General features: G+C 54.1%; 7 protein-coding genes across 7 annotated transcripts in view; 2 read left to right on the forward strand and 5 right to left on the reverse strand.

The window, feature by feature from the left end:
* LTS14_002728 (uncharacterized protein) overlaps positions 1 to 1162 on the reverse strand; it is a gene marked incomplete at both ends in the record, with an annotated part of 3540 nt that extends 2378 nt beyond the window's left edge. Inside the window, 2 exons of the mRNA XM_064835434.1 lie at positions 20 to 1018; positions 1102 to 1162. Coding sequence (XP_064697369.1) covers positions 20 to 1018; positions 1102 to 1162 — 1060 coding nt within the window. The remainder of the gene's footprint in view (positions 1 to 19; positions 1019 to 1101) is intronic.
* Positions 1163 to 4617: 3455 nt separating this feature from the next.
* Positions 4618 to 7692, reverse strand: LTS14_002729 (uncharacterized protein; the record flags this gene model as incomplete). Its single annotated transcript, XM_064835435.1, has 2 exons — positions 4618 to 5175; positions 5242 to 7692. 2 exons carry the CDS (start codon positions 7690 to 7692, stop codon positions 4618 to 4620), a joined length of 3009 nt encoding a protein of 1002 aa, XP_064697370.1.
* An 829-nt stretch (positions 7693 to 8521) lies between these two features.
* On the reverse strand, positions 8522 to 11521 carry MSS4 (Phosphatidylinositol-4-phosphate 5-kinase; the record flags this gene model as incomplete). The annotated part of the gene is made up of 2 exons (XM_064835436.1): positions 8522 to 9322; positions 9374 to 11521. The coding sequence occupies 2 exons, from the start codon at positions 11519 to 11521 to the stop codon at positions 8522 to 8524; spliced, it is 2949 nt and encodes a 982-aa protein (XP_064697371.1).
* Positions 11522 to 12408: 887 nt separating this feature from the next.
* On the reverse strand, positions 12409 to 13639 carry LTS14_002731 (uncharacterized protein; the record flags this gene model as incomplete). The annotated part of the gene is made up of 6 exons (XM_064835437.1): positions 12409 to 12576; positions 12630 to 12880; positions 13042 to 13172; positions 13276 to 13298; positions 13442 to 13467; positions 13567 to 13639. 6 exons carry the CDS (start codon positions 13637 to 13639, stop codon positions 12409 to 12411), a joined length of 672 nt encoding a protein of 223 aa, XP_064697372.1.
* A 2185-nt stretch (positions 13640 to 15824) lies between these two features.
* LTS14_002732 (uncharacterized protein) lies at positions 15825 to 18097 on the forward strand (the record flags this gene model as incomplete). The annotated part of the gene is given in 5 exon segments (XM_064835438.1): positions 15825 to 16266; positions 16320 to 16921; positions 17041 to 17151; positions 17170 to 17418; positions 17648 to 18097. 5 exon segments carry the CDS (start codon positions 15825 to 15827, stop codon positions 18095 to 18097), a joined length of 1854 nt encoding a protein of 617 aa, XP_064697373.1.
* A 1636-nt stretch (positions 18098 to 19733) lies between these two features.
* On the reverse strand, positions 19734 to 22561 carry SQS1 (squalene synthetase-like protein; the record flags this gene model as incomplete). Its single annotated transcript, XM_064835439.1, has 2 exons — positions 19734 to 22357; positions 22426 to 22561. 2 exons carry the CDS (start codon positions 22559 to 22561, stop codon positions 19734 to 19736), a joined length of 2760 nt encoding a protein of 919 aa, XP_064697374.1.
* Positions 22562 to 23136: 575 nt separating this feature from the next.
* On the forward strand, positions 23137 to 24581 carry ATG4 (Cysteine protease atg4; the record flags this gene model as incomplete). Its single annotated transcript, XM_064835440.1, has 2 exons — positions 23137 to 23873; positions 23948 to 24581. 2 exons carry the CDS (start codon positions 23137 to 23139, stop codon positions 24579 to 24581), a joined length of 1371 nt encoding a protein of 456 aa, XP_064697375.1.
* Positions 24582 to 25541: the final 960 nt, after the last annotated feature.

Genomic DNA, 25541 nt, shown 5'->3' on the forward strand with positions numbered 1-25541 from the left:
ATGTTCGAGGGGATGACACTAGTCGGGAGTGCTGTTGACAATCCAAGTGCTGGGTTGGAGGCGATGATGCTCGACAACACGGCCGTAGGCAGGGCACTAGTTGGGATGACCGTCGGGAGAGCAACAGAGGTTGGAATAGCAGAGATGATACTCGAGAGGATGTTCGAGGGGATGACACTAGTCGGGAGTGCTGTTGACAATCCAAGTGCTGGGTTGGAGGCGATGATGCTCGACAACAAAGATGTGGGCAAGACGCTTGTTGGAATTGCCGTGGGTAGACCACCAGCCACCGATGTTGGCAGCAGGCTGGTCAAGACCGAAGTTGGCAGACCGGACAAGATGCTTGAAACGATATTGCTTGGCAGGACGCTGGTAGGCAAGACTGTCGGGTTGCCGCCACCCAGTGGAAGAGAGCTGAGTACCGATGAAAGAATAGAGCCAGGGATCAGCGAAGTCGGCAAAGCGGTGATGGCGCTGGTTGGCAGGCCAACGGACAGAGCTGGCGTTGACAAGCCGACTGAGATCGTTGGAAGCGTTGACACACCCAAAGTTGGTAGCGTGACTGCAGGAATCGAGGTAGGAAGGAGCGAGGCCAGGATGTTCGTTGTGGCAATCGAAGGCAAGACAGACGGCAGCAGGGTGGATGGCAGGAAGTTGGGGGGAAGCTGGATGAGCCCATTGCCCGTCGTGCAGGCCAGGTTGCCGACAAGATTTGTGACTATGCTCGACACGCCCATGGACGACATGAGATTCTGCAATGTTGGCAGGTCGATGTCGATGTTGTTCCCGTTCATGATGGCATCGTTGAGCAAGGCAGCGCAGTTGCTGGTCGAAACACCGAAGTTCAGGCACACGTTGAGGAAGGGCTGGCCGTTGTTGACGGCGGTCACTGCAACGTTACCACCAGAAACGCCGTTCAGGCTTGCAACAGCATTGAGCTGGTTGCATTGATCCTGGCTCAGTCCAGCGCCGGTGCACTGACTAGTGAAAGCAGACGAGGAAGTTGACACTGTGGTGACTGAGAAAAGATCAATGTCAGTAGTGCCACAGATAATGAGGGGTGTCTGCAGGACGACCGCAATCTGTATGGAGATCACTCACCTGGAGATGCCTGCACGGCGGCAAGCGCAGCAGCCAAGCTGAGGAGAGACTTGAAAGACATGGCGGCGATTGATGTCTGGATGTCGACGATTCCAACAACAGAGGACGAACTGCTTACTCGAGACTGGAGAAGCTGGTTGCTGATGCTGATGCTGATGCTGGTGCTGATGTTGATGGAGCGGCGAGGAAGCCCTCCTTATATGCCCAGAGCGACTCTTTGTCGGTGGCAACATGCTTCATCATTATGCCGCTCGATGGTCTGGCCGTCGACAAGGTCCCTTTCGTTCCGCCTGTGGAGATCTAGCTAGCGAATTCCACAATACCACGGTGGATCTGATCAGTATAGTTTGGTGTAGCGAGCTCTTCATATGCCTAACAGATCGCGAGCCACGGAAGTGCCGACAAGGAATGCTACTTCTGGCATGTATGATCATAGGACGGCGCCTATAGTCAGTCAGTTGTGTTAGGTGAGCCATCGTGACCTGGAAAACTTAAGCGGAAAGCATAACCGTTATGGTTACAGCGTTGTAAAGACCCTTACACTATCGTCACATGCTGCCTAGAATGCTTTCAAACCGATTTTGACCATCTCTGGCTGCCTCAAGCACAAAGAACCAACCGAAGGGCTGTCTGACAGCTTGGGCTAGACCCGAAGGCACGGCGATCTTCCCAACTTGACTTTGGCCGTGTCTATATCGGAGAGCTGAATGTACCTCGAAGTCTGCTGGCCCTTATCGCTGCGCCCGTAGGACGGAGCCACTGCATCTGGCGTATTCACGTAGGGTTCGGTACATTCGATAATCCCTGAGTCTAAGACAGTGGGGAAGTAAGTTTTGATAGAACAGGAACAGAACTTGTGGGCCAGTAGTGTGTCCGGTACCGAGCTGTAGGGAAAGATTTCCGAAGGCCACAGGGCAGTGTGTGCCGTACAATTTTGTGTAGGGGCGTTATACACCGTAGCAGCATACATACATGGGAACCTCCAAGACGAGTCATGTAGGGCTGGCGTGCAGAAGATCTGCACTGTCTAACGGGCGTCGTACATTGTCGCACAGCCGGCAGCGAGCGGTCCGGCAGCCTGGCAACGTGCGTACCTGCATCCTATGTCTATGGCTATTTCTCCGCAGGCGAACGAAGGCCCGCAGTTGACGGCCAGATCAGCGAGCGGCATCACGATGAAGCATATCGCCATTCTTTGTGGTGCGACGGGGCCATGGCGGCAGGGTCCTGCCGATGGCGACAACACAGGTCTCAGATATTTGGTATGATCCTTTTGTGCACGATTGAGAGGAGTCGAATCAGTAAAGTCTATGACCCTCTAGCCCACAGAGCCAGATTTAGCCGCCTGCGGAAGATGTGTTGAGTGCCCTTGTATCGGTGTCGGGCGATTGAATGATGGATGGTCTAAGACAGGGCGTTGAGGGCGGAGCAGGACGACGGTTGAAGACGTTGCTTGCCAGCCACGCCTCCCGCTGAGATCGTTGTCTGCAACTGTCTCTACTACGATGACGATTACAGATGCGCAATCAGCTTGTCATCGTTGAAGAGGTATCAGGTGCATGCTTTGAGGTCTGGACGGTGAAATGGCTGAAAGCTACCAAGAAACGAGATGACAGCGGGAACGCCGTGCCAAGCTTCTTCTGCCGCTGCGCCCCGCAACCCCGACCGGGTTGGTACCGTTGTTTTCTGGAGAGAGGTCCACTTCTCACCTTCGCTATACTCGATGTTCAGCCGGTGACAGACTCTTCGCCACCTTGACTTACCCCGGATCTACATGTATCCAAATGGCAGACAAACTCTCCACTCGAACCTCGCTGAGGCAGGGAGCCTATCGATTTCGTCGTCGTGACCCCACACTATCCGAAGGTTTACTTGAAACATCGACTGCTCTGGACTTATCGACGGATATCGTCTTGAGATGAGTTCCCTGCGATCAAAGACACGAGACCATCGGCTACTCTTTGCTCGTGAATGGACTCCGCCGTCTTTACACGCTCTAGTGCCTGCGATCTTGAAGGCGAGATGCTATTCTCATACCATGTACCTGTTTCAACTGTACCGCAGGAAGCTCTCGAGAAACTATGGCGAAGAGTATCGCTGTGTCATTTTCGGTGGCGCTTGTCTCCATGTCCTGGCTTTGCAGAGTACGTATCTGATGGGGTAGTGTATCACATTCTCGACAAGGCTTCGGCGACTCTGAGAGGAGGGCAAAGTACGCGAGGCGACACGGCTGGCATGATGGGAAGATGAGGGATCTGGCCCATTGATCACGGGATGCAATATGAGACAACAGCTTCGCCACCTTCTTCTTTGGCTCGAGTCAGAACACGATCTTTTGTAGTAGCCGCTTGGCCACATATCCTTCTTGTGTGAGAATCATGGCGATACAGCGGTGCTCCTGGAAGACCTTTGTTCTGGATCTCATATCCCCCCATTCCGCTAGGAAAATATGAACGGAGGCTGATTTGATCCGGTCATGCAGTAGGTCCTTGGCTTCGACCTCACGTATGACCTGATTCCTTGGGAGGTCCCGGTCTGCTCAGGATACATATCCACTGTGTCCAATGCCGATGTATCGTTGTCGCTGTACAATTCGGACGTTATTCACTGTGGTCTGGTCATCTGGTGTAGGAGCGCATAAGCCGCTGTCCCACCGGGGCAAATGGTTCGTGCCGTAATATCAGTAGGCTTTATCACTACATCTAGCTGTGACCAGCATAACGAGGATGTGTGATATTGATGATCCCGGCCGACAGCTGCGATCTTTATACCTCAAGGTTGCCCTCCGCTACATTACCGTGGCGTACTCGCGGTCGGGAGAGCAGGCGGAACCTGTACGTGCTGATCGACGAGACTCAAGTGAGCTGCATAGTCCAGCGGTGTTCACACATTACAAAGTGGTGTTCAGTGTTGAAGTCAGACTCGTTTCTGGTCATCAGAGGCCATTGGGCCCCGAGAGACGTGCATGAAATAAAAAAAATTTGTTAGGGTTAGGGTTTGGGTAAGACGTCGTTAGGGAGTCGGTGAGGGTGTGCGTCCGGTAAGCAAGCGAGAGCCTGGCGTGAGCTATACCATGACTTGAATGCAACAATCAGTCCCTTTCCCGTTGCTGCAGTCTCGTCGTGATCGTCGCTACCTGAGGTTTCATGCTTGGTAGAGCTTCAGGTCCCGAACTTGTCGAAACTTCGATCATCACGTCGGAAAGCTGTGCAATTGTACATCATGGCTGCTTTGCGAGGGAATCGGTGACGAGAACGACCAGAACGTCACATACGCCACCCATCAGACGACTCGAGGAAGCAAATAGAATGCACCTATGTGCCTCCGTCGACGCTGCATCGATGCCCGCCAGTGCCTATCAAATGCACAAACTCGAATATACGCCCCGTTTCTATCACCGAAAGCCACACAATTGAACAGCACAACTTGAGTGGAAGAAGCACAGCTCCAAGATCAGATGGGTAGATGGTATATAAAGCTAAGCACATCGCCCCTTTTCCCCTCAAATCACAAAGTCTACAACCGCCCATGCCTCGCCTTGAAAACAGCAACCTTATCATCATAAAACAAGATCTCCCTCAACCTCAACCGCGCCGCATTCCTACCTCCTCTTCCTCCTCCACCACTACCCCCTCCATCACTGGAATCATCATCGTCGTCGTCGTCCTCATCATTGTCATCATCGTCATCCTCATCATCGCTTTCCGTTGCCTCTTCCTCCTCTACACCCTCCTCCCCATCGTCTTCCGCGTCCTCGTCATCAGCATCAACGTCGTCCTCGTCCTCGTCATTGTCGAAGCCCGTGGAACCTTCTACGATCGGCCCACCACCGCTCAAGCCGAGGTGAGACTCGTTGCGCGAGTCGGTATCCCGTTTGTTCTCCAGGATCTCGAAGCACTTATTCGCGATGCCCATATAGCATAGCTCGACCTCAGGCCGCAGAGCCACAATATCCACGATCTGAAGCGCCAGTTCTCGGGGATCTACATTGGTGCCGTGCACGTGGTCGGCGAGGAAGGGGATATAGAGGCTGCGAAGATGTGGGATCGAAGGCAGGGATTGCAGGAAGAAGTGCTGTAGACTCTGTCAGTAAATTATATTCGGAAGATTCGGGAAAAGTCATGATGAGGCAAAACTCACCCAATCCCGATAATCCAGCGCACAGCCCAACTCTCTGAGCGCCGGCATCCTGGCTGAGCACAAGAAGCCTAGAACTTCCCTCCCTAACATCCACCGCCTCCATCGACTCGAATTCGTCGGTAGGCCGTCAACACCTTTCTCCGAGCTGTCGATCAGTATCTTCTTCAGACTTCCTCTATGTCTTCGTATGGGGCCACGAAAGATTGTATCGATAGACACGGACGAGGAGTAACTCCGTGCTTCCTGTAGGAAGAGGACTTCGAGCGTATTGGGTGCAAGTGTTTCTTTCAGGAAACTTATTAGCGCAGGAGAGACGGTGTTGGTGTGGAGCTTTTTGAGATGGATGCGGTACTCGAATTCAGGTTCGGAGGCCATGGTCGACTTGCTGTTCTTGCGTGGGGTGGAGTTGGGTGTGCGGCGGGGTTGTGGATATGTCGGCGATCGTGGTACAGGTGCGAGACTTCTGCGGAGAGTCTTCCAGAGCTGTTCGTGGTTTTGGCAGTGAAGGAGGGTGAGTGAGGTCAAGTGGGTCCAGTTTATCATTCGTTGGAGGACGGGTATGGAGAGTGGTACGCGCTCTAGCTCGAGATTGTCGAGCTGTAGTGAGTTGTCCAGAGGTGGTTCCGATGGCTCAACTGGTTGTATCGGCTCGCTCCCAAGCACCACATCTTCAATTGTCGGGCTGGTAGCTGCGATTCGATGCTCGGCGCTAGGCTCGGGACTGGCTTGCCGACTCGTCGCGACCAGAGGATCAGAGGCGTATGCCATGTCTGGGCTGAGTGATTGGCTGTCTGAGAATAGCTCTTCTGGTGATGCCACAGGAGGTGAGACCACATCATCGTGATCAGGTATGTCTTCTCCCAGCGATGGCGTAGCAGTAATAGTGTTGAGCGCCTCAGTAATAGCATTGTCCACCTGCGAAGGACTAGGCATAGCCGGTGGCGGTGGCGCTCGAGTAGGCTTCATCCTTCTCGTCCGCTCCGGTAGCATGATCTTCGGTCTTCGCATATCACATATAAAGCCTGCGAGGGTGCCGAGAACACCACCATTGCGCTTCTCGCCAATCGTGAACGAGCCGGCTGTAGGATAGTCTGGATCGACCTGCAGCAGTTCTTCGCCTTCCCACACTGTAACCCACACCTTGCTCATAGCATGACGCGCAATGCCAACCCGAAGCTCACGCAGCTTGTCGAGCGACCGTCCAATCAACACAGCCATCTCGTCCAGGTAGGCTAGCTCATCAATATCCAGCACACTCAGGCTCTTGAGCGCAGGCAAGACAGAGAACGAAGGATGCTCCACTCGATCCAGTCCCGCAGCGTGAATCTGCAAAGGTGGAAGGGCGCTCGGTACCACTCCACCAGCAGGCTGTAAAGGCGCCGGCATCATACCGTTCAAATGCATAGGAGGTGGCGGAGGCGGAATCCCAGTCGCCGCGGTATCGGCAGACGAATTATCATGCCACCTCACCCACAACTTCTCCAGTCTACAAGGCCTTCCATCATCTCGATCGTCCAGTGAAGACAATGCCAGCCAGACATCTCGTAGTATCCCAGTCGGCATATCCCAGATGAAAGTCTCCAGACTCCTCATCCGCGCCACAGCAAGCGCGACTAATGTCCCGAGCATCTTCCCACTTTCCTTCGTGATCAGATACTCCTGCACCCAGTCCGCCGGCCCATTACCGAGGGAGAACTTTCTCGTGAACTGTGCGTAGTGATTGCCTCTTCGCCTTCTCACCTGCATCTCCGTCGCCCTGCCCTTCCCGCTCTTCAAGAACCTGTTCCCGCTCTGCGCAACGCCCACACCCATGACCCGCTGTCCCGGTGCCTCCCCAAAGATCTCCTCCGCCATGACCAGCGTTGCAAGGCCATACGTAAGCGCATCCACACCACTCCTCGGCTCCGAATGCACACTAGTATCCGGCCACACGATGTCGAATCTCGAGTAGATATGGGGTACGGTCAAGCGATGCAACGCGCTATGACACAGCGCCAAAGAAGTCAGATCATTAGTATGCGTGACCTCTTTCACGATGTCCTTCAGAATATCTACAGGTAGGTCGAGCAGCCGTAAAGGTTTCCGCGGCTGCGTCTGAGCATCGAGAAGTAGAGCAGCGTTTCCTTTGCCTTTGGAGAGGCGGCTGCTGCGAAGGCGTGGGCTGGCCGAGGTTGAAGCATCGGTCTCGTGGCAGTCTTCGTGGAAACGAGTGCCGATGCTCTTGCCCTCACGGTGGCCACCACCACTCTCCATCAGCGCGAAAGGTGGAAAGAGCGTGCTGGTGGCCTTGGGGAGCTGACTAGAGGACACTGCAGCGTAATGTCTGGCATCGTCGTCGTAGGCGGGTGCGGGTGCTGGTGCTGGTGCTGGTGCTGACGCTGACGCCGTGGACTCAGTCGAGGACCCGCCGTATGAACCCGTGGCCGCCGTCGTCATAGCTGTAGCCTCCATAACTTCTACTGCTTCGTCTTCTTACTACTACTACTGTCCAGCCTCCGACTCAGCTTGCTGCCGATCACCGACTCATTTCCACCTCCACATGCGGCCGCCCGAATGTCTCTGGAGCGTCGGAAGATGGTCGGATGCCGTGACTGCAATTACTGCTCGGTAAGGTGTGCTTCTGCCCTGGTTTCAAACAGATATGTAGGAGAAGTATGGTTCTACAGCACGGTGAACAGCAAGCCAGCAAGCACAAGCACCTCATGCACAGTTGACCAGCCTGCATGATCCTGCCAGCCAATCACATCATCCCATTCACTTGCGACGACCGCCGGGGCAACCAAAACTCTATCCGCGATCACTGGCAAATGTGGGGAAAGCCGGCGAGAGGCTGGCCGACGAGTGGATCTGCGACGGTATTCGTATGAGGCATCGAAACAACTGACGATGACGGCGCACATCTCACGTATCAGGTATGTATCTTTCGTACCCACGGAGAAGTTCGGCAGGCAAAGAGTTTGGTATCATGCACTTGCTGCAATTGCTTCGTCTGTGCCAGCCGAGCCATGCTACATACCAGCTATCATCTATTTCTACAACCCGAAGAGCCACCCCTTCCTTCTTCCCGAACAATGAGCCCACGGACGAAGGCCGTCAAGAAGAACATACAGTTCTGAAGAAAGAATCAACAAAAGCAGGAAAACAAGCCGTCAGTGGTATCTCGCTGCTGTGCTAGACAATAAAACCCAGATGGCGCCTTAGTCGCTGATCCAACGCAGGATCGATGGATCGATGGACATGGTTAACATAAGAGATCACCCTTCGAAGTCAGTGCTGAACTTCACTTCGTTTGCGCCCCTCTCGCTCGATTCCTCATGCCTTGGTCCTGAACCATAGGTGTGGGACTATGTGTTAGGACCTTCGTCGCGATAGGTGGTACAGGGAGGTCTTTATCGAACGTCCTCCCGCGTGGTCGATCCTTCGGTGGTGTAGGAGGTGGTGCGCCACCGTTGCTTTCTCGTCGGTCCAAAGAGTCCTTTCTTCGATAGAATGATTCGTCTTTTGGTGGTGTTGGTGGAGCAACTTGTCCGGCATCATCTGACGGCGAATTCGCACCACCCAGCACAGGAGAACGAGAGAGTAGATCGTCCCGACCAGGCTCCTTTGAGGGTGTTTGGCTGGCGTTGCTCGCCGTCTCTTGTGCCTCGCCGATGACTGGTAGCGTCGCATGCTCGGTATGATCACCTGAGCCTCGTGTGTCCTTCACGGCTGAGAGCGACAGATCCGGTATGTGGGATTCGTCCTGCTTCGTCTTCTCAAGTTGATGTTCAGCCTTCGCCATTACTTCATCGGTACCATCAGGATTGCGCGGGTCCTGCTCGATGTGATGGCGGTACATGTTTATACCTCCTAGCTGCGGATCGTCTACCGGAGAGCCTATGCCTTCTGGTAATACGGCGCCAAACGTTTCATGTAGTGCATTCGAGAAGCGCACTTTCCCCGCTTGCTCGCGAGACATGGTCACGCCGGAGATGAATCTTATGAATCGTTCGCCGTATCGTTCGGGAGGAATCGGTGAGATCTGCGATTCGTGGCCGCCCATACCTTTCCAGAAATGCTCGGCTTTCTTGACGAAGTTATACTATTACATGTCAGCAAAGTTGCGCCTTCTCGGCGATGAGACCAAGCTTACCCGAGTCAGACAATCGATGATGCCAAGGTAGTAGATCTCCTCGCCATTGTGATCGTCCTCGTGCGTTGCCCGAAACCCGCCCTCATCGGCGTAAAAGTAGAAGCTCTTTCGATGTGACTCGTCCGGCAGCTTGTCGATGGTCTGAGCCATCGGTACAGGCCTCTCCCTATTCACAGTCTCTCGAAGTTGTCGGGCTCGTGCAGCGTGTTCTAGTTTACTCGGCGTCCGCGCCAACGCACGCATCTGTGGCTCCTCGGCCTTCGACCCACCAGGCTGGAAGACCTGCAAAGTCTTGTCCCGCAAGTTCTCCTCATTGCCACGCTCCAGATCGTGAATCCCTACCAACATCGAGTAATCCATAATCTTGAGTCGCTGCAGGAGCGCTACATCCTTCTGCATCTGCGCCACAAAAGCCTCTTTCTTCGTCGGACCGAACTCAAGATGCAGATTCCGCCGTAGCCAATTGAGGTCCTTGAGTGTGGCTCGAGGGTTCTTTTCGAGATCGACTTCCCGAAAGTCACGCCCAATTGTGCTACCTTTGAGATCGAACGTCCGGTGAATATCACGATGTGGCGGAAAGAGGTTGTTCATGATCACGAAGTGGACCTTCTTGCCGTAGGGTAGCTTTACGCGGTGCAGTCCATAGAACTGTGAAAGTAGTGTGTTTGGGTTCTCGAGGACATAGTTGTAATAGTCGGGCAAGATCTTCCTCAGGAACTTGTTCTCGGCGTGGTGGATGGTTTTGATGATGTACTTGTAGTCCCGGGAGAAGTAGAAGAAAGAGCCACTTTTGCCAGGAGATCCAAGCTCAGACAGAATGTACTTAGCAGTCAGAGAGACCAGGTAGTCTGCAGGATCGATGCCGAAAGCAGTCCGGATTTGGCGGAACACCCAGGGCGCATAGTCCTTGAATTTGTAGTCGTACTTCGAGCTTGGCGTCAACTCATCCCCGTTCATACCTAAGGCGTGCTTCGATGAACTAAGGAAATCGGCCTCGGTGAGCTCGCGTTCGATCTTGGCCTGTACCCTGCTAACACAAAACCGAATGCCTCCAAGCATGTTGTATGCGAGGACGTAGTTTTGGTGATGCTCGTCAACTTTTGTGCCAACCACAACGCGCTCATCATCCGTGTCGGCGCGCTGTTTCTTAGATGCGCGCTTTAATTTGATCGCCTCTGCCCAACGAGCAGCATCTTCATCCAGCGGCACTTGATCGAGCTGCATGTCTGAGTGGGAGTGAACTGAACGGGTAACTCGCCTGGCTAATTGCAGAGATCCTCGTCTTCGGGTTGGTGTTGTGGGAGAGAATCGTCCTGTGGCTGACACAACGGCACCATCTGATCCTGTGTTCGATGGATGATTGCTATCGGTAGAGACACGTGCGGTACTGACTTTTGGCACTTCCAGGGTATGCCGCTGCTCGAGCCTGCTAGGTCTTGCTGGCGAGAGAGATGTCGTATGCGATAATGCCGAAGACAATGGCGCAGGCGAATGTGAGAAGGCTGGTGGTGAAGATGCGCGGTGCTTCTTTGGTGATGGTGGCTTCAGCAAACAATAGTCAGGTACGACAGACGGAGATGGTTGAAAAGGCGTGCTCTCCACCAGAGGTGGGAGTGTGAGGCCTGGTGTTGTCGGCTGTGGTCCAGATACGACGCGCCCGTAAGGAGCTGACATGGATTCGCCGGGCATTGCGCTCGGCTTACTCAATGGCGACCTTGCTGGAGCCGTCTTGCCATTTGGTGGCACAGTGAAGTAGCCCTCTTCTGCAGCACCAGGTCGCGACACAGGATCCTTCACCACCTCGCCAGCCTTCTTCTCATTCTCAACGCCGCTCGTCCGCCTGGTACGTGAGCTTAAAGAAGAGGCTTTGATGCTTGAAGGTCTGTCGCCTATAAGAGCCCCGTTAAGTCCGTTGGGCGCACTGCCATCCTTGCTATCCCTCACACCTCCATTCAGCAGACTTCCTGGCGTCTGCGGCCACCCTCCCGGTATATCATCCAGTCCAGGCGTCGCTTTCTCGCCCGAATCTCTTCGCGACAAGTCGCTTGATAGCCTGCTAGGTATGCCGTTGCTGCTGTATGAATGGGACGTGGATCTCGGAAGGCTGCTGGTGCTGTTATGACGGGCATCGTCCAGGACACCGGGCATGTCTATGGTCTGAACCATGTAGAAGCTCCCACGTGAGGCGGCATTGAGCTCGATACTCTTCCTTAGAAGCTCATGGTCCATCAACCTCCCGACTCTTACGTCCGTCAGCGCCAGGGCTCCTCACTGCTTGCCGCCTCGGCACGGGCCAAGTATGCGTATCTCGAGGCCTGAATTATGCTGATGCGGCCAGTGTATGTGGGATTGCGGTAGTCAAAGATGCAGAGTGAAGCAGAGGTGATTGACAGTAGTGAAGTGGTAAACAGGTTGACAGGTCGCTCGGGACGGAAGCAGTCCTGCGCCAGTTCCGTATGGAGACAGCGGCTTACCCGTATGTCTTGGCACATGACATGGCCAACGATTAATCGCGAACTCTAATCGTAGTCTGGATGTGTCAAAGGATGGCAATTGCATTGCAAACCATCAATTCACCAGTACAAGTCAATAGGTGCACGTATATGTTCCATATAGAGGGTCGCCGAACAGTAACAGCCATCTAGTAGCCATCAGAACCTCCATCTTGTATACGACGTACGAGTAACTCACACCATGACGCGCTTGGCAACGCGTAAACAATGCCAGAGCAGAATTGGAGCACTTGTTGTCGAACAATTGAATACACTTCATAGCAAGTTATGTACTGTCATAGTACATATTCATCATCTCATCGCCGGAACGCCGGCATTGAAAAAAGCGCACTGTTGACAGACCGCGCCCGACCCAAACCCATTGACAACAGAAAATGGTATCACACACGTTACGTTGAGCCCTCGTCAACGCCATTCGCCACCGCAGTCACCCCAGCACAGAAGTATCGCGTGCCTTTCAGAAAGTTGCTTTCATCCAGCACACACTGTCGTCAAGTAAAAGAAACGGTCAAGGCATCATGCTTATGCCTTGGACTTGGGCGTGGCAGCCTTCTTCGGGGTGGCCTTCTTGGCGGGAGCCTTTCGCTTCGCAGCGGCCTTCTTTGCGGGTTGAGGCTGGGTTGTCTTGACGACACGGCCGGTCTTGGTCTTGGTGAGAACGGTGGGTGCCTTCTCCTCGACAGCGGGAGCCTGCAACAGCATTAGCATGTGGCGGCAGGATGGTCGAAGTGGTGTGTACTTACAGCAGCTGGGGTCTTGCGTGGTTTGCCGACATTGGCCTTGGCCTTGGTTGTCTTTGCAGCAGCAGTCTTCTTGGCTGGAGCCTTCTTAGCCGTTGTAGTCTTCTTGGCAGCAGTCTTTGCAGGCGCCTTCTTTGCGGCAGCGGTCTTGGTGGCCTTGGCCTTCGCCGGTGCCTTAGCTGTGGTAGTCTTCGTGGCGGCTGGAGCAGCATCATCCTTCTTTGGGCCAGCGAGCTTCACTGGGCCGGAGGGACCTGTTGGCGACAGCGAGGTCAGCAAGGGTCAAGTATCAAGGATCGTCAGGAGGACGATTGGTTGATGGCATCGATGCGATCGACGAGGATCATCGCAGAGCCTTGATTACAAGATCGCACGAGCACGCATGCAACGAATCGATCGTTCAGAAAAGACGTACCCTTTGGACGAGCGAAAGTGCCGGACTCGGATCCCTTTTGAAGAGCGCGGTTGAAGTGCGAGGTGAAGGAGGCATCGGTGACACCGCCAAGGTTGTTGTTGGCTTGGACATATTTCTTGAGGGCCTGGCGGCTGTTGCAGAAGCATGAGAGTCAGCAGATGTTCGAGCATGTTCGTGCCTTTGGTCCGCTGAATTGGCGGTCAATGACGGCGGCGAGGTGGGAATGTTACATACCTGCTACCAGAGCGATCCTTGAGCTGAAGACATGGCGACGCGTCAGTAAGAGTTTCATGGTCTAGACGAGCTTCGTTGTGTTGAAACCCGCAAGAACGCGTCCATGGGAAGGCAGCAAATCGCGACGGGAATTGTCAACAACTTTGCGCCGGGGAAAATGACTGACGTTGATGATGGCCTCCTTGATCATGTCTGCATATCAATAGAATCGTCAGCTTCTGCTCTATCAAATGCAATGCATGCCATAACGCGTGAATGTGGGTGGTAATCGTGGTGAAGTGAGATACTGACCCTCATACGAGGCATGCGCAGATGCGGCAGCTGCCTTCTTCGCGCCACCAGTGCTGGTCTTCTTGGGAGGCATTGTGATATTCTGCTTCGATGAGGTGATAGTCGGTGAGACGGCGAGTCGAATGATGTATGACACGGATCAATAAATTGTTGTTGTGATGTCGAAAGAAGCTCGTGTTTGGAAGGTTGCAAATGGGAGGGCAGCGAGAGGGCAGGCGCGGGGGGCATCATCGGAAGCAACAACTTTATCGTGTCCCAGAAGTCCGCACAATCAACGCGTGACCGTTCTACATGCACTAGTCTACATTTGGTTGACAACAACATCATGGCTCGCAGTCTGCTGACTCTGAGGCGATGGATTTGCGTCAGGTCGTGTCAGCACGCTGTCAATGTCTGTCATTTTCTGTCGAGCTGGACTGTCGCTCACGATTGACGTGCCGCTTCATCGACCTCGCTGTCCTCACTCAGGTCCACTGCCACAATGCGGCACGTCTCAGCCCTCGAGGATGTGTACTCGATTTTGCATCTGGACGGTCTACCTCACTGTTGGATCGATGGCATAGTCACTGCTTTACAGCACAGGTCGGTCGCTTCTTGACCGCCCTGCTTCACTGTGGCCCTCTCGGAGTTTCCACCCGGTTTGCAGGATGGAGATGAGGCTTTCCAATAGCGGCGATCTTCTACGCCAGTCTGTGGAGCGTACCCGAAGATCTCTATGCTCTTGACTTCGTCTTTCTTATGTACCGGGGCCGGTACCTTCGGGTCGTGATGCATGCGTAACGCTTACCCCCTACGGACACGCTGGGCTTGTGGCGGCTTCCGCATAGGACACCTCTGGACTCCCTGGCAGTAGTTGAGACTTGTGGGATGGTGCCTCGTTCAGCCGAATCACAATCCGGTACAACTTTGCAGCAGTACTATTGTGAGGCGCGCCATCGTAGATGGTGCAGGATTGGCCTGGAAGGTTAGCAGCGCGAGCGCACAGAGCGCTCTCAGTCCACCGGGCACGATTCCTACTGAGTAGCATTGGCTACCTTGCGTAGGACACGGCTGGTCTGACTCGTATGCGGTTGTTTGAGAAGTACGGCGCAGGGAGTGTTGGTCGAGTCTTGCCTTGTCCTACCTACCCGGCGTTCCTCCTCCGCTTCACACTGGATTTGCAGGTTTTCCGCTTCTTATGTCCGCTGGAAACCTCGTCCTTGAAGGGCAATACTTCTCAGCGCGCTTCAAGCGTGCCAGTACGAGTATCAAGACAGTACCACGAGAGACTTCTACATCCGTAGTACATCCGTATGGGCGATGGCGGCCACGATCAGCCAGCAACAGATCTCCCGCCTTGTGCAAGGTTTGCAAACGCTTGGAGGCCGACATGGCAGGTAATGACGATAAGCACGTTTACGAGACATTGACTGCTCATTGTCGAAGCTGACATCTACTTCATTACTTCGCAAGACGCGACTCTTCCCAAGATGTACACAAACGCGCCTACTGAGCTTCCACGAAGCAGAACGCAATTCTGAGATGCAGCTCGCCTGAGACTAGATCATGTTTAGATCCTAAGATTCCCGATATACTCGTGTTGCTGCACATCCTTCGTAGATCATGGCAATTTGATCATTAGCATTTCGCACGGCAGCGATCAAATAATAATGCAATCGCGGTGCTGCAAAACTGGACGAGGTGAAGTGGCTTCGGCGATGAATCGGACCGGTCAACCAATCATAGTAGCGACTGCACAGGCCGTGCACTTTTCCCTTGATCGCGAGAACGCGTTCCCTGCAACGACACCGCGATCCTCGGGATGATCATCCTTCTGGCCTTACGAGTAGATGTACGTCGGGAACATAATTTCTCATCACCACAATCTCGTCAGGGCTGCGCCTAGACGGTGATTGGCCCCGTACCGTCTGCTGCCCGGTGCCTGACGCCCCAGCTGCGAGGTGTGCATGAGTCCTGGAGGCTGAGCCGTGTCGTGCTGGCGGCAAGGCTGCCTCACACTCGTGATGTAAAATCCGCCCCCCTTCCACTTCTAACATCCTCTAGATTTAATAAGATGGCCACGTCACGCGCCAGGAGATGTCTTATCACACCATGGGATCTAAAGCTCGGATCTACGATTGACACCCAGTATCGCATTGGTATCGCCTGATTTTCCATACACGCTGGCTAGTCCGCCAACTTCCCGTCATACTATGTTCAGACGAATGCAGGACCAAGATCTCTGAGTACCGTTCGCAGTACCCCGAGGCGGACAGTCCATGGACGTCCTTACAGGGCTCGGTGCGGCCAGCGCCATCGTCCAGCTTGTACAGTTCAGCTACAATGTCGCGAAAAGTGCCCGGAACATATATCGGAACTTCACCAACGCAAGCGAGAAGAATTATCTGGTAGCTGAGAGCCTGCTGAAAGAATTAGCGCTTTTCGACAAGTACGCAAGTGGTCTTCGAACCTTCATGTCCGCTAAAGAAGTCGATGCTTCCGTGGCTGCCGCGGTCGAGCCTCTCCTAGATTGTTGTCTTCGCGTTAAGGGCGATCGTGGGAGGCTGCTCGACAGACTGCAGATACAAGGCGGGACTGGAAAGCTCGAGCGGTTACGAGCCGCGATACGGGTGGAGAAAGAGACGAATGCAATGCTTGGGCTGCAGAAAGAATTGCGTTCTCTGCAGACTAGAGTCATTCATTTCATGATGTTTATTCTCGGTAAGTGCTTGTGTGCGGCTGCCGCTAATGAGCAAGAATCTAATATTTACCAGCCGAACGTCAGTCCTCCCACTATAAGATGGTCGAGGCTAGGCACCAACAGAATGCTAAGTACGAGAGTGAGCTCATGGCTCGTGTCAGTGCCCTTCAGGACATGGTGAAAGACCTTACTGTCACCCAAAGGGACGAGGCAATTATGGTTCAGCAAGTACTTCGCGACTTGAAGACTTTCGCCTTCGAGACTCAGGAATGTCTGTATGTCCGGAGAGTCCTGCAGAGCTTACGTTATGAAGCACTGGACGCTCGGAACGATGAAATTACGAACCCCCACAAAGACACATTTCGATGGCTCTTGGACCCGGACAGGACCAAGGCGTCACCTGGTCAAGCATCGATTGTTGATTGGCTTCGCAGTGGGAGTGGTCTCTATTGGATCTCGGGCAAACCAGGGGCTGGCAAGTCGACGTTGATGAAGATGCTGTGCGCTGATGATCGCACTGTCACCCTGCTGTCTCAGTGGGCCGGCGGTCAGCGGGTGGTACGAGCGAGCCATTTCTTCTGGATAGCCGGATCTACCATGCAAAAGAATCAGCTTGGTCTCCTCCAGTCTCTGTGCTTTAGCATCCTGAAGCAACACCCGAGTCTTCTCCCCGTGGTCTGTGCGGAGGAAATCGAAGCAACCAGAACGAATGGAACGCCTTTCAAAACGAATTTTCAGGCCAGGCTCAAGGCATGATCATTTTGCAGGACTGAACGCGACACGACATCGCTCAGTTTGTCCGCGAGAAACTCCAGCCTCATGTCGTCCATGCACGGGCGAGCGAAGCTAATGTGAAGCACTTGGTGGAAGAGGTGACAAAGAGGGCAAAAGGGGTGTTCCTCTGGGTAAGTCTAGTTGTAAAGGAACTGACGAAAAGTCTGAACAATCGCGTCTCGTTCTTTGATGTCTGTCGCCGGCTAGAAGGCATACCGACAGACCTCGAAGCCTTTTTCCGCCGCAAGGTCAACAACATTGAAGAATTCTATTGGCAGCAGTCGGCACGAACTTTCTTGGTGTGCATGCACGCCGACGGACCTCTCAAACTCATTGGTCTAGCCGCCCTCGAAGAGAATGATACACTAGCTGATAAGATATGTGATATGGCCGGAAGGGTAAGCGAGACAGAATGCGAGGAAATGTATGGCTTTCTTCAGAAACGCATCAATGGATGCTGCCAGGATCTACTGTAGACTTATCGCCCAGGTGACAGCCTAGCATCAGTGGACTTCTTGCACCGGACAGTACGAGACTTCTTCCTTCAGGATGCTGATGTTCGCCTGATGCTTGAACGGCGGGCCGGGTCAGACTTCAACCCACATATGTCTCTCTGCAAACATTCAGGCCGTTTTGATCCACCGGTTGTACGATATCTGCAACGGCGAAGTAGGAAGTCTTGTCCAGGACATCTTCGGAACGGAAAGTGTGGACCTTGCAATATATGCACGGCAAATGGAGTCGCAGCAGCAAGAGCCACCATATCATGCGCTGGCATCGCTTCACCAGATTCTGTTGACCGACTCAGACCACTTCTACCTCGACAAGACATATGACGTGAATGCGTGGTTCTTCCACCTTTGCGCCCAGGAGTGCTTGTTGAGCTTCCTGGCGCAGTACATGCTCGATGAAGCTTCCGCCTTCAAGGTCGTCTGCGCCAGCACTCCTGGCTGGGTCGTTGGGTGCCCTCTCCAGTCTAGCGTGTCAAAGGAGGGGGAGGAGCCAGGGATTGATCTGTTCGACCTAGATTTGATCCGGCAAGCCACTATAGGAGTGGGTCTACTCTTGAACCATTGAACAGTCGGGGTACGGCGCCACGCAACTTTGCCATGATTCTGCAAGGTATGGACCCGGAGCAGAGGAACAACGAGTATGCTATGCTACTGAGGCATCTTCCGTTCGCCGAATCGGCTGATGAGCACGATGTCGCAAGCTGGATGACGACTGCATTCATCAAGGCGGGCGCCAGACCGACTCCAGCTATGGCAGCCGGCGAGAAGGCTTTTTTGACAAGTGCTCTGGGTGCGGTCGAAGCGCAGCGAATCCTGAGTATGCGTCCTGTACCTAGTGTTCGACTGTGGCTGGAGTCGTTGGTCATGGCTATCTTCCCACGAGGACAATGACCGGCTCGAGAAGACCATTCAGAAAAGGCGAACATGACGACCAGTGCCTGGCCGAATGGCACAGACTACAGACATGGGACGACTCACACTATCTTACGACACTTGGACACCATATCTTCCGTCTGCGGTCCTTTCGAGCCACCTAAGAATATCCGGCAGTAACCCTACAGCAGGCCGATTCCCTCTCTCCCACTTGCACCCCAACGATACCGCTCTAATCTCATGACGTATATAGCACAGTAATAACAACATCGTGCACCCTTCATAGCTTCCGTGTATAATCCCCTTGCACAGTATACCCATCCGTCCGCCAGCAGCCGCGTTCCTGATCTGACAATGCCGATCGAGACCCCATGATATCCTGCCGGGCGCAATCATATACCACGATCTACGGGGATCATGTTCCGCAGTGTACCGTCTTCACCTGACCTCCTTTCAAGCCTTAGTGAACCTCGCACTGTATTGCTAGTCTTTCCCGATCATTAATCGTATGAAACCACTTCGAACGGCGAGGTACGGGTATACCCGCCTCATCTCTTGGCACTTCCGCAGGTTTACCCAAACCCTAACCCTAAGACGCGACGACGACGATATCTTGCTATGAAGAACGCATAGTAGCTTAAGTGATACACATTCCGCATCTTCGTACCTATCTCATATATACTTGAGCTTCTCAAATCCTATAAAGTGCCGTGGAGCTGTATCTAGTCGTCGACGGCTGTAAACCATCATTTCTATAAGATGATGTATATCTACTAACACGAATCATAGTATATCTTCACATGCTCAATCAGGTCGTCCACAAATTTGAGTAGTAACCACTACTATACGATGTACAACGACGAACAAGACGACAGCAGATATTCGGTGGACCGGGGTTCACGGTGAAGGGTGGAGGTTTGAGGGTCGAGAAGAGTTGGGTATGGCATGCTCGTTACACATACAGGTATCTATACATCATGAACCACATCTCACCCCGGCGTCCTTCCCCGGCGAGCCTTTCTCGATGGCCGACGAGCACCAACGGCTGCCTTCGTCATGAGGGACGGGGAGAGATATTATAGCTGAAGTCAAGGATGGAAGCTAAGCGCCACCACCCTCACACCTTAAATCCGCTTCCCGACCACATCGACCTCACCCATCACAACCGCGACCACGCCCGCCCATCGCCACAAACAACCGATTGTGTATGCCACATCACAACCGCTCCACACCCACACCAACCCAACCACACCCACTCCACCCCACCACCCCATCCCACCCCTCTCCTCCCACACCCCACCCTATCCCTCCTTCACACCTCAACACGCTCAACCCAACCCCGCCCTCCCCGTCCTCATAACCTGCGCAACCGGAACCCTCATCCCCTCCCCCTCCTTGCCCAATGCCATCCCAGCACTCCACCCCATCTTCTCCATCAACTTATGCCCGAAATTCTCCTTACCCAATTCCTTCGCATTAGCACCAACCACCTCGCCGTTTCTCAACGACACAGCAGCCTTGTCGAAATCGCCACCGCGGCCAGCTCCACCGCCGCCAGGTTTACGGGCAGAACCACCACCACCACCACCACCTGAAGCCCGACCAGCACCACTACCTTTGTTCCTGCCCTTGTGAAGACTATTCTTCAGAAACCCCCTCTGAGCCGAAACCATAATCTTCTCAAAATGAAAATCCGAGTACTCAGCCGTCCAACTCGTCTTATACAACACCGGGAACCTTTGCGTCCCAGTCCCCACACTCTTACTCTTCAGATTCAGCGCGCCAGCAACCTCATGCAGCGTCTTGCGATCCTTCTTATCCATAGGCGGGAAAGGGCGGGATTTCTGCCCATCATCTTGTAAGAAGATCCTCAATTCTTCCAAGACTTGCTTCATGGTCATGCCCTGTAGGTACTTCATCCCCAGATCCGCTTTCCCCTTCCTTCCACTCGAGCCCAACAAACCCTGCTGCCGTAACTCCTCCCGCTCGACTTTCTTAAGCCGTTTCTTTTCCCGGTCGTTCTCCCAGGTTCCGAGCATAGTCTCCCGGAGATCGTCGTCGGAGAGTGCGTCGAGTTCTGGGGGTAGTTGGCCTTTGGATTTCCGGCCCTTTTTCGTGGGGCGCAGGGAGGGGCGCTCGAGGTCCATGATGTCGAAGCCTTGGGCGCCGTATTGGTCGAGAGTATCGGCTAGGGCGGAGGCGTCGGGGAAATCGAAGTCGCCTTGGGCTTTGCGGGCACGTTTGGTGCGTTTGGTTGTGTGGGTGGTGGGGGTGCTGAGGTTGGAGATGTCTTGGAGGCCGACGCGGGCGGCGACTAGATCGCCTATACCTTCCATCGCGTCGTCCTCGTCTTCGTAGATGCCGTCGTCGATCACAAGGTCCTTGGAGTTGATACCAAGTTCTTCCTGCTTGGCGAAGAGTCGTGCGAGTTGCTCGTCGGTCATGGCATCTTGTCGACGTTGGCGCAGATCTTGCTCGTCTTCCCATTGCTCCCGCTCGGTGTACTCCAGCTCCTCTTCCAAATCACTTGACTCCATATCCGAGTAATTCAGACCGTCGTCATCAGACAGGTCACTGGCATCCTCGCCAATCATTTTGTCAGTGTCAGTACTTTCCTCATCTTCCCACTCATCTTCATTCGAGTGCTTGAGCGTTGCATCATCAGCCACCTCCTTCCCATTCACCACAATCGACGGACCCAGCACAGCGTCTGACATGAAAGTGGCAGGCATAGGCGCCGCAGCTCCACCACCCTCAGCTGCCAATTGAGCTGCAAGGTTCTGCATATAGTCATCATACGCCGCCTCCGAGTCATCCTCATCATCCGACTTGATGGCGTTCCTCATCTCTCTGTTCGACTTCTTCCGTCCTCGTTTGCCTCTCCTATTCGACTTGCGACCGAGATCAAGCTCGAGCTCTTCCACTTCACCATACTGCGGGATGGCATTTGTCCGCTTCTTCTCTTTGAGCGTGTTCTTCCAATCTGCTTGTAGTTCTGCGATCGTTGCTTCTGCACCCCTTTCCTTCGCTCCTGCCTGGAACATGACTTTGGATGCGCGTAGAGGAGTGTCTTCCAGCATCTCCAACTCCTCTGGCTGAGGATCGAGATCTGGTCGTGGCATGACCTTCTTGCTCTTCCAATAAGGCTTAGCAGGAGCAGGCTTCCATGCGTCACTCGAAGATGCAGCTGCTTCACGTTCGTGCTTTGATGGTTGCGTGGCCCAGCCTTTGGCAGGTGAAGGTGACGCAGACGGACCTGGAGAAGCTCGTAGTGCAGCAAGCAAGTCGTCTGTGATGTGAGGTGTGCGGTCAGGAGCTGGTGCCGTGATAGAAGTGGCTGGTGCCGTGATAGAAGTGGCTGGAGGTGGCGGCTTCGAGGTCTCTGCTGGCTTCTGTGTGAAATTGTCTGTCACAGTCCGAACCGTCATGCTAGCACGGCCGTGGAACAGCACAACATCGTCGCTCGTATCCGACAGCGCAGGCGAAGGCGATCGTGCCACTCGTGCTTTGCCGTTGGCCTGCTTGCTATTCGTGCTTGCCTTCGCGGCGAGTGACGGATCGCCCGCCGTGTCAATCACAAACTCCAGTGGAGATGGGGAGGGCGGACTGTCGTCGATATTCATCCTCCCGATCGCACCTTCCGATAATTCACCATCACCATCGGCCTCTTGAAGGATGTTGGTCTGGATTGTGCTGTCATCCTCCTCAAACTCGCCCTCGAACTCCACCTCATCCTCCGAGCTCTCTCCATCCTCCTCATCATCCTCCTCCTCCAAGCTAACCGCCACCTTCTCAGCCAGCTTGCTCGATTCCAGCTCGATGGGTGTATTACTGCCGGCGCTCACAAAGGAAATGGCTTGATGTCGAAGCTTGACATTAGCATTGCGAGGGGAGAAGTCGCCCCGCGGACCACTCTGGGCGAAGCCTCGGAACATCTTGTCGCTGTTGTCATCTGTGGTCATATTTCAGTATGGGGATGAATGGGCATGTATCTCGGGAAGGAGCGAGCGTCATGCGTACCAGCATCGTCGAGGAAGTGGCGTTGTTGTGCGCGTCCTCCGTTATACTCGCCAGAACCAGGCGAGTGTTTCTGGGCCTTTGCTCTTGCCTTGGCGCGACCACCCGTGGGCTGCTTGCCCTTGCCTTTCTTGCCCATCACCACTCCTTCTACGCTGTGGCGAAGTGCTGCTTGCTTTCTCTATCTCTTCTACCCGAACTTCTAGCTGCACAAGATATTGATATACTGATATACAGCAATGCGATGTTGATGCGACCGAAGCGAAGGTATACCAGTCAAGGAGCGACTGTGGTCAGTACATAAGGTAATAAGTGTTGCGATGACCCACTTTCTGCCTCCCACGATGATGGAATGAGATTGCGGGTGAGTCGCTCGATGCTCCTGCATATCTCTAATCGATAGCAAGATCCCTGCAACGAAGCTGACGCACGGACTTCTCAAGATACATGTAGGCACGCCATACAGCCTGCGTGTGTGAGATGGTAGTCATGCGAGCAGATCGGCAGCCCTGTTCCTCCACCTCCTCCTCCTCCTCCTCCTCCTGCACCATCTACGTCTGCTGTCGTTACTGTCGTTGCCATGACCAAGGGATAGTGACTAAGACTCGGATAATACGGACTGCCTGACCACAACATCCCACCTCCACCACCACCATAACCCCACCATTCCACACAAACCCTACCTACCACCCCCACCCATCCAATCCCAATATCATGGCCAACAAAGACTTCACCCGTTTCACCAACCACATCGTCCAATACTTCTGGGACCCTCCTCCCCGCAACGACGACCCCTCCGCCATCTGGTGTCTCGGCCGCCGCTACGACTCCCGCTACCTCGATGCCCGCCAGGCAAAAGTCACCAGCACCGGCACCGGTACTGGCACCTCCCCCTCCGCGCACTCAGATATCTCCCAAGCCGACTCCGCCGTCGTAACGGATGCGGGACAGAAGAGTTCCGAGAGCGCGGAGAACGGGAAGGATGATCTCTCCACCATCAATAACCTCACCCACTCTGAGGAAGAAGAAGCACTAGGCTGGCCGACGGACTTCCTAGATGATATGGAGGCGAGGATCTGGCTTTCCTACCGCAGCAACTTCCCGCCCATCTCCAAATCCTCAGACCCTGCCGCTACGTCCGCCATGTCCTTTTCCACCAAACTCCGCAATCTGGGGAACCAGGGGGGTTTCACAAGCGATACGGGATGGGGGTGTATGATTCGCAGTGGGCAGTCTCTTCTCGCTAATAGTCTGGCCATGCTGAAGTTGGGTCGAGAGTGGAGGCTGACGAGTGGAGGGATGGAGCAGGTGCATAAAGACCTCTTGGCTTTGTTTGCCGATACGCCCGAGGCGCCGTTCAGTCTGCATAAATTCGTCGAGCATGGCGCGCAGGCTTGTGGGAAGCATCCGGGGGAATGGTTTGGGCCGAGTGCTACGGCGAGGAGTTTACAGTGAGTCTTTTTTTCTTTCTCACCAATTCAAGCAACAGGAAGTAGAAATGGCCAGTCGCTGATCTACGTGACAGAGCCCTGACAGACAAGTTCCCCTCCGCTGGGCTTAGAGTCTACTCCCGTCCAGACGACAGCGACGTCTACGCCGAACAACTCTTTGCCACCGCCGGGCAGAAAGACGCAGATGGCAGCTTCCAACCTACCCTCATTGTCTTGGGAGTGAGATTAGGCATCGATCGCATCACCCCCGTCTACCACGCCGCGCTGAAATCCGCCCTGGAAATGCCGCAATCGGTCGGGATCGCGGGGGGGAGGCCCAGTAGCAGCCATTACTTCATCGGGCATCAAAACGACCAGTTCTTCTATCTCGACCCTCACACCACGCGTCCCGCACTCCCTCCCAATCCCTCAGCGGCCGATATAGAGACCTGTCATACCCGCCGCTTACGCAGACTGGGCACCGCGGAAATGGACCCTTCCATGCTTCTTGGCTTCCTGATCCGATCGAAGGAGGATTTTGAGAAGTGGAGGAAGGAGGTAGAAGAGGCGGAGGGGAAGGCTATCATACATGTTCATGATCGCGAGCCGGTTTACAAACGCAGTTTCGAGCGGCCGGGGGCGGTGGACGAGGTGGAGGCGTGGGATGATGAGGTTACGGGGGAGGAGGATGATGATGATGAGGAAGGGGAGGAGGGGGTGCGGGCATGAATGATTCTGACTGGCTACTTGCTGTCTTTCCCCAGGCGGCTTTGGTGAACGATATTGCTTGCTTTGGGGAGCCGATGATAGGTTTACGTAGACGCCATGGGCATCGGATCTTGCGAGCGAGCCAGCATCACACATGCACGGCGCAGGCACTCGGCGTAGTTTGGAAGTTCCTACATCGCTTGCGCATACAGTCTCGTACCCTAACCCCCCACCTCTGAGTCTCAGCCATTGCGTTGCCAGGTTATGACCTTGAGTTGGACTCCCTTACGTTTCACGTCCATGCTTACTGCCGCCGCCGTCTTCACTCGTCATTATGCTTGGCACTGTTTTTTGCTTTTGAGCAGCTACCATCGCGTTTTTTGGCGCTTGACTGGTTTGGGACGGGCATAACAAGGCGCGCTTCCAGTAGTCTCGAAAATGATGTCGCTGCCGCTGGAGCAAAGGAGATATCGCTGCCGTTGATGCTGGCAATTAAGGTGCTGGAATGGTGGTGTAGGTACAAGCCACCATGAAGCCGAGGGAGGAGTGGTAGATCGAACAGCTTCAGAGACACGATTGAGAAGTGAAAGGATGAAGTGGAGGTTAAATGATTTCATGCCATTCTGTCTTTCTCATTGACAGACATCATATCGCTGTGCTTTGCTGCTACTGTACAGCTCATGCAGTTTCAACTCGTACTGCCCGCTTGTCACATGAGCCTGCTGCTCAAATCGCTGCCCGTGGTATTCAGCTCCCCCACCCATCACACAAGTAAGAGATAAAACCATAAGCAAGACCCGAGACCCGTGATCGCATTATCGCGCGCCACAATCGTAAACGCCACCCATTCATGAGACCGGAGGAGGAGGAGGTTGTTGTTTGAGGAAAGAACCAAAGTAATCAGACACCGTTCGGATGAGAAGGCGACATCTACTTGGTGGAGGAAGAGTACTTGGTCACGGCCTTGGTGCCCTCGGACAC

Source organism: Recurvomyces mirabilis (genome assembly GCF_035927965.1).
Source record: "Recurvomyces mirabilis strain CCFEE 5264 chromosome Unknown scaffold_5, whole genome shotgun sequence".
NCBI lineage: Eukaryota > Fungi > Ascomycota > Dothideomycetes > Mycosphaerellales > Teratosphaeriaceae > Recurvomyces > Recurvomyces mirabilis.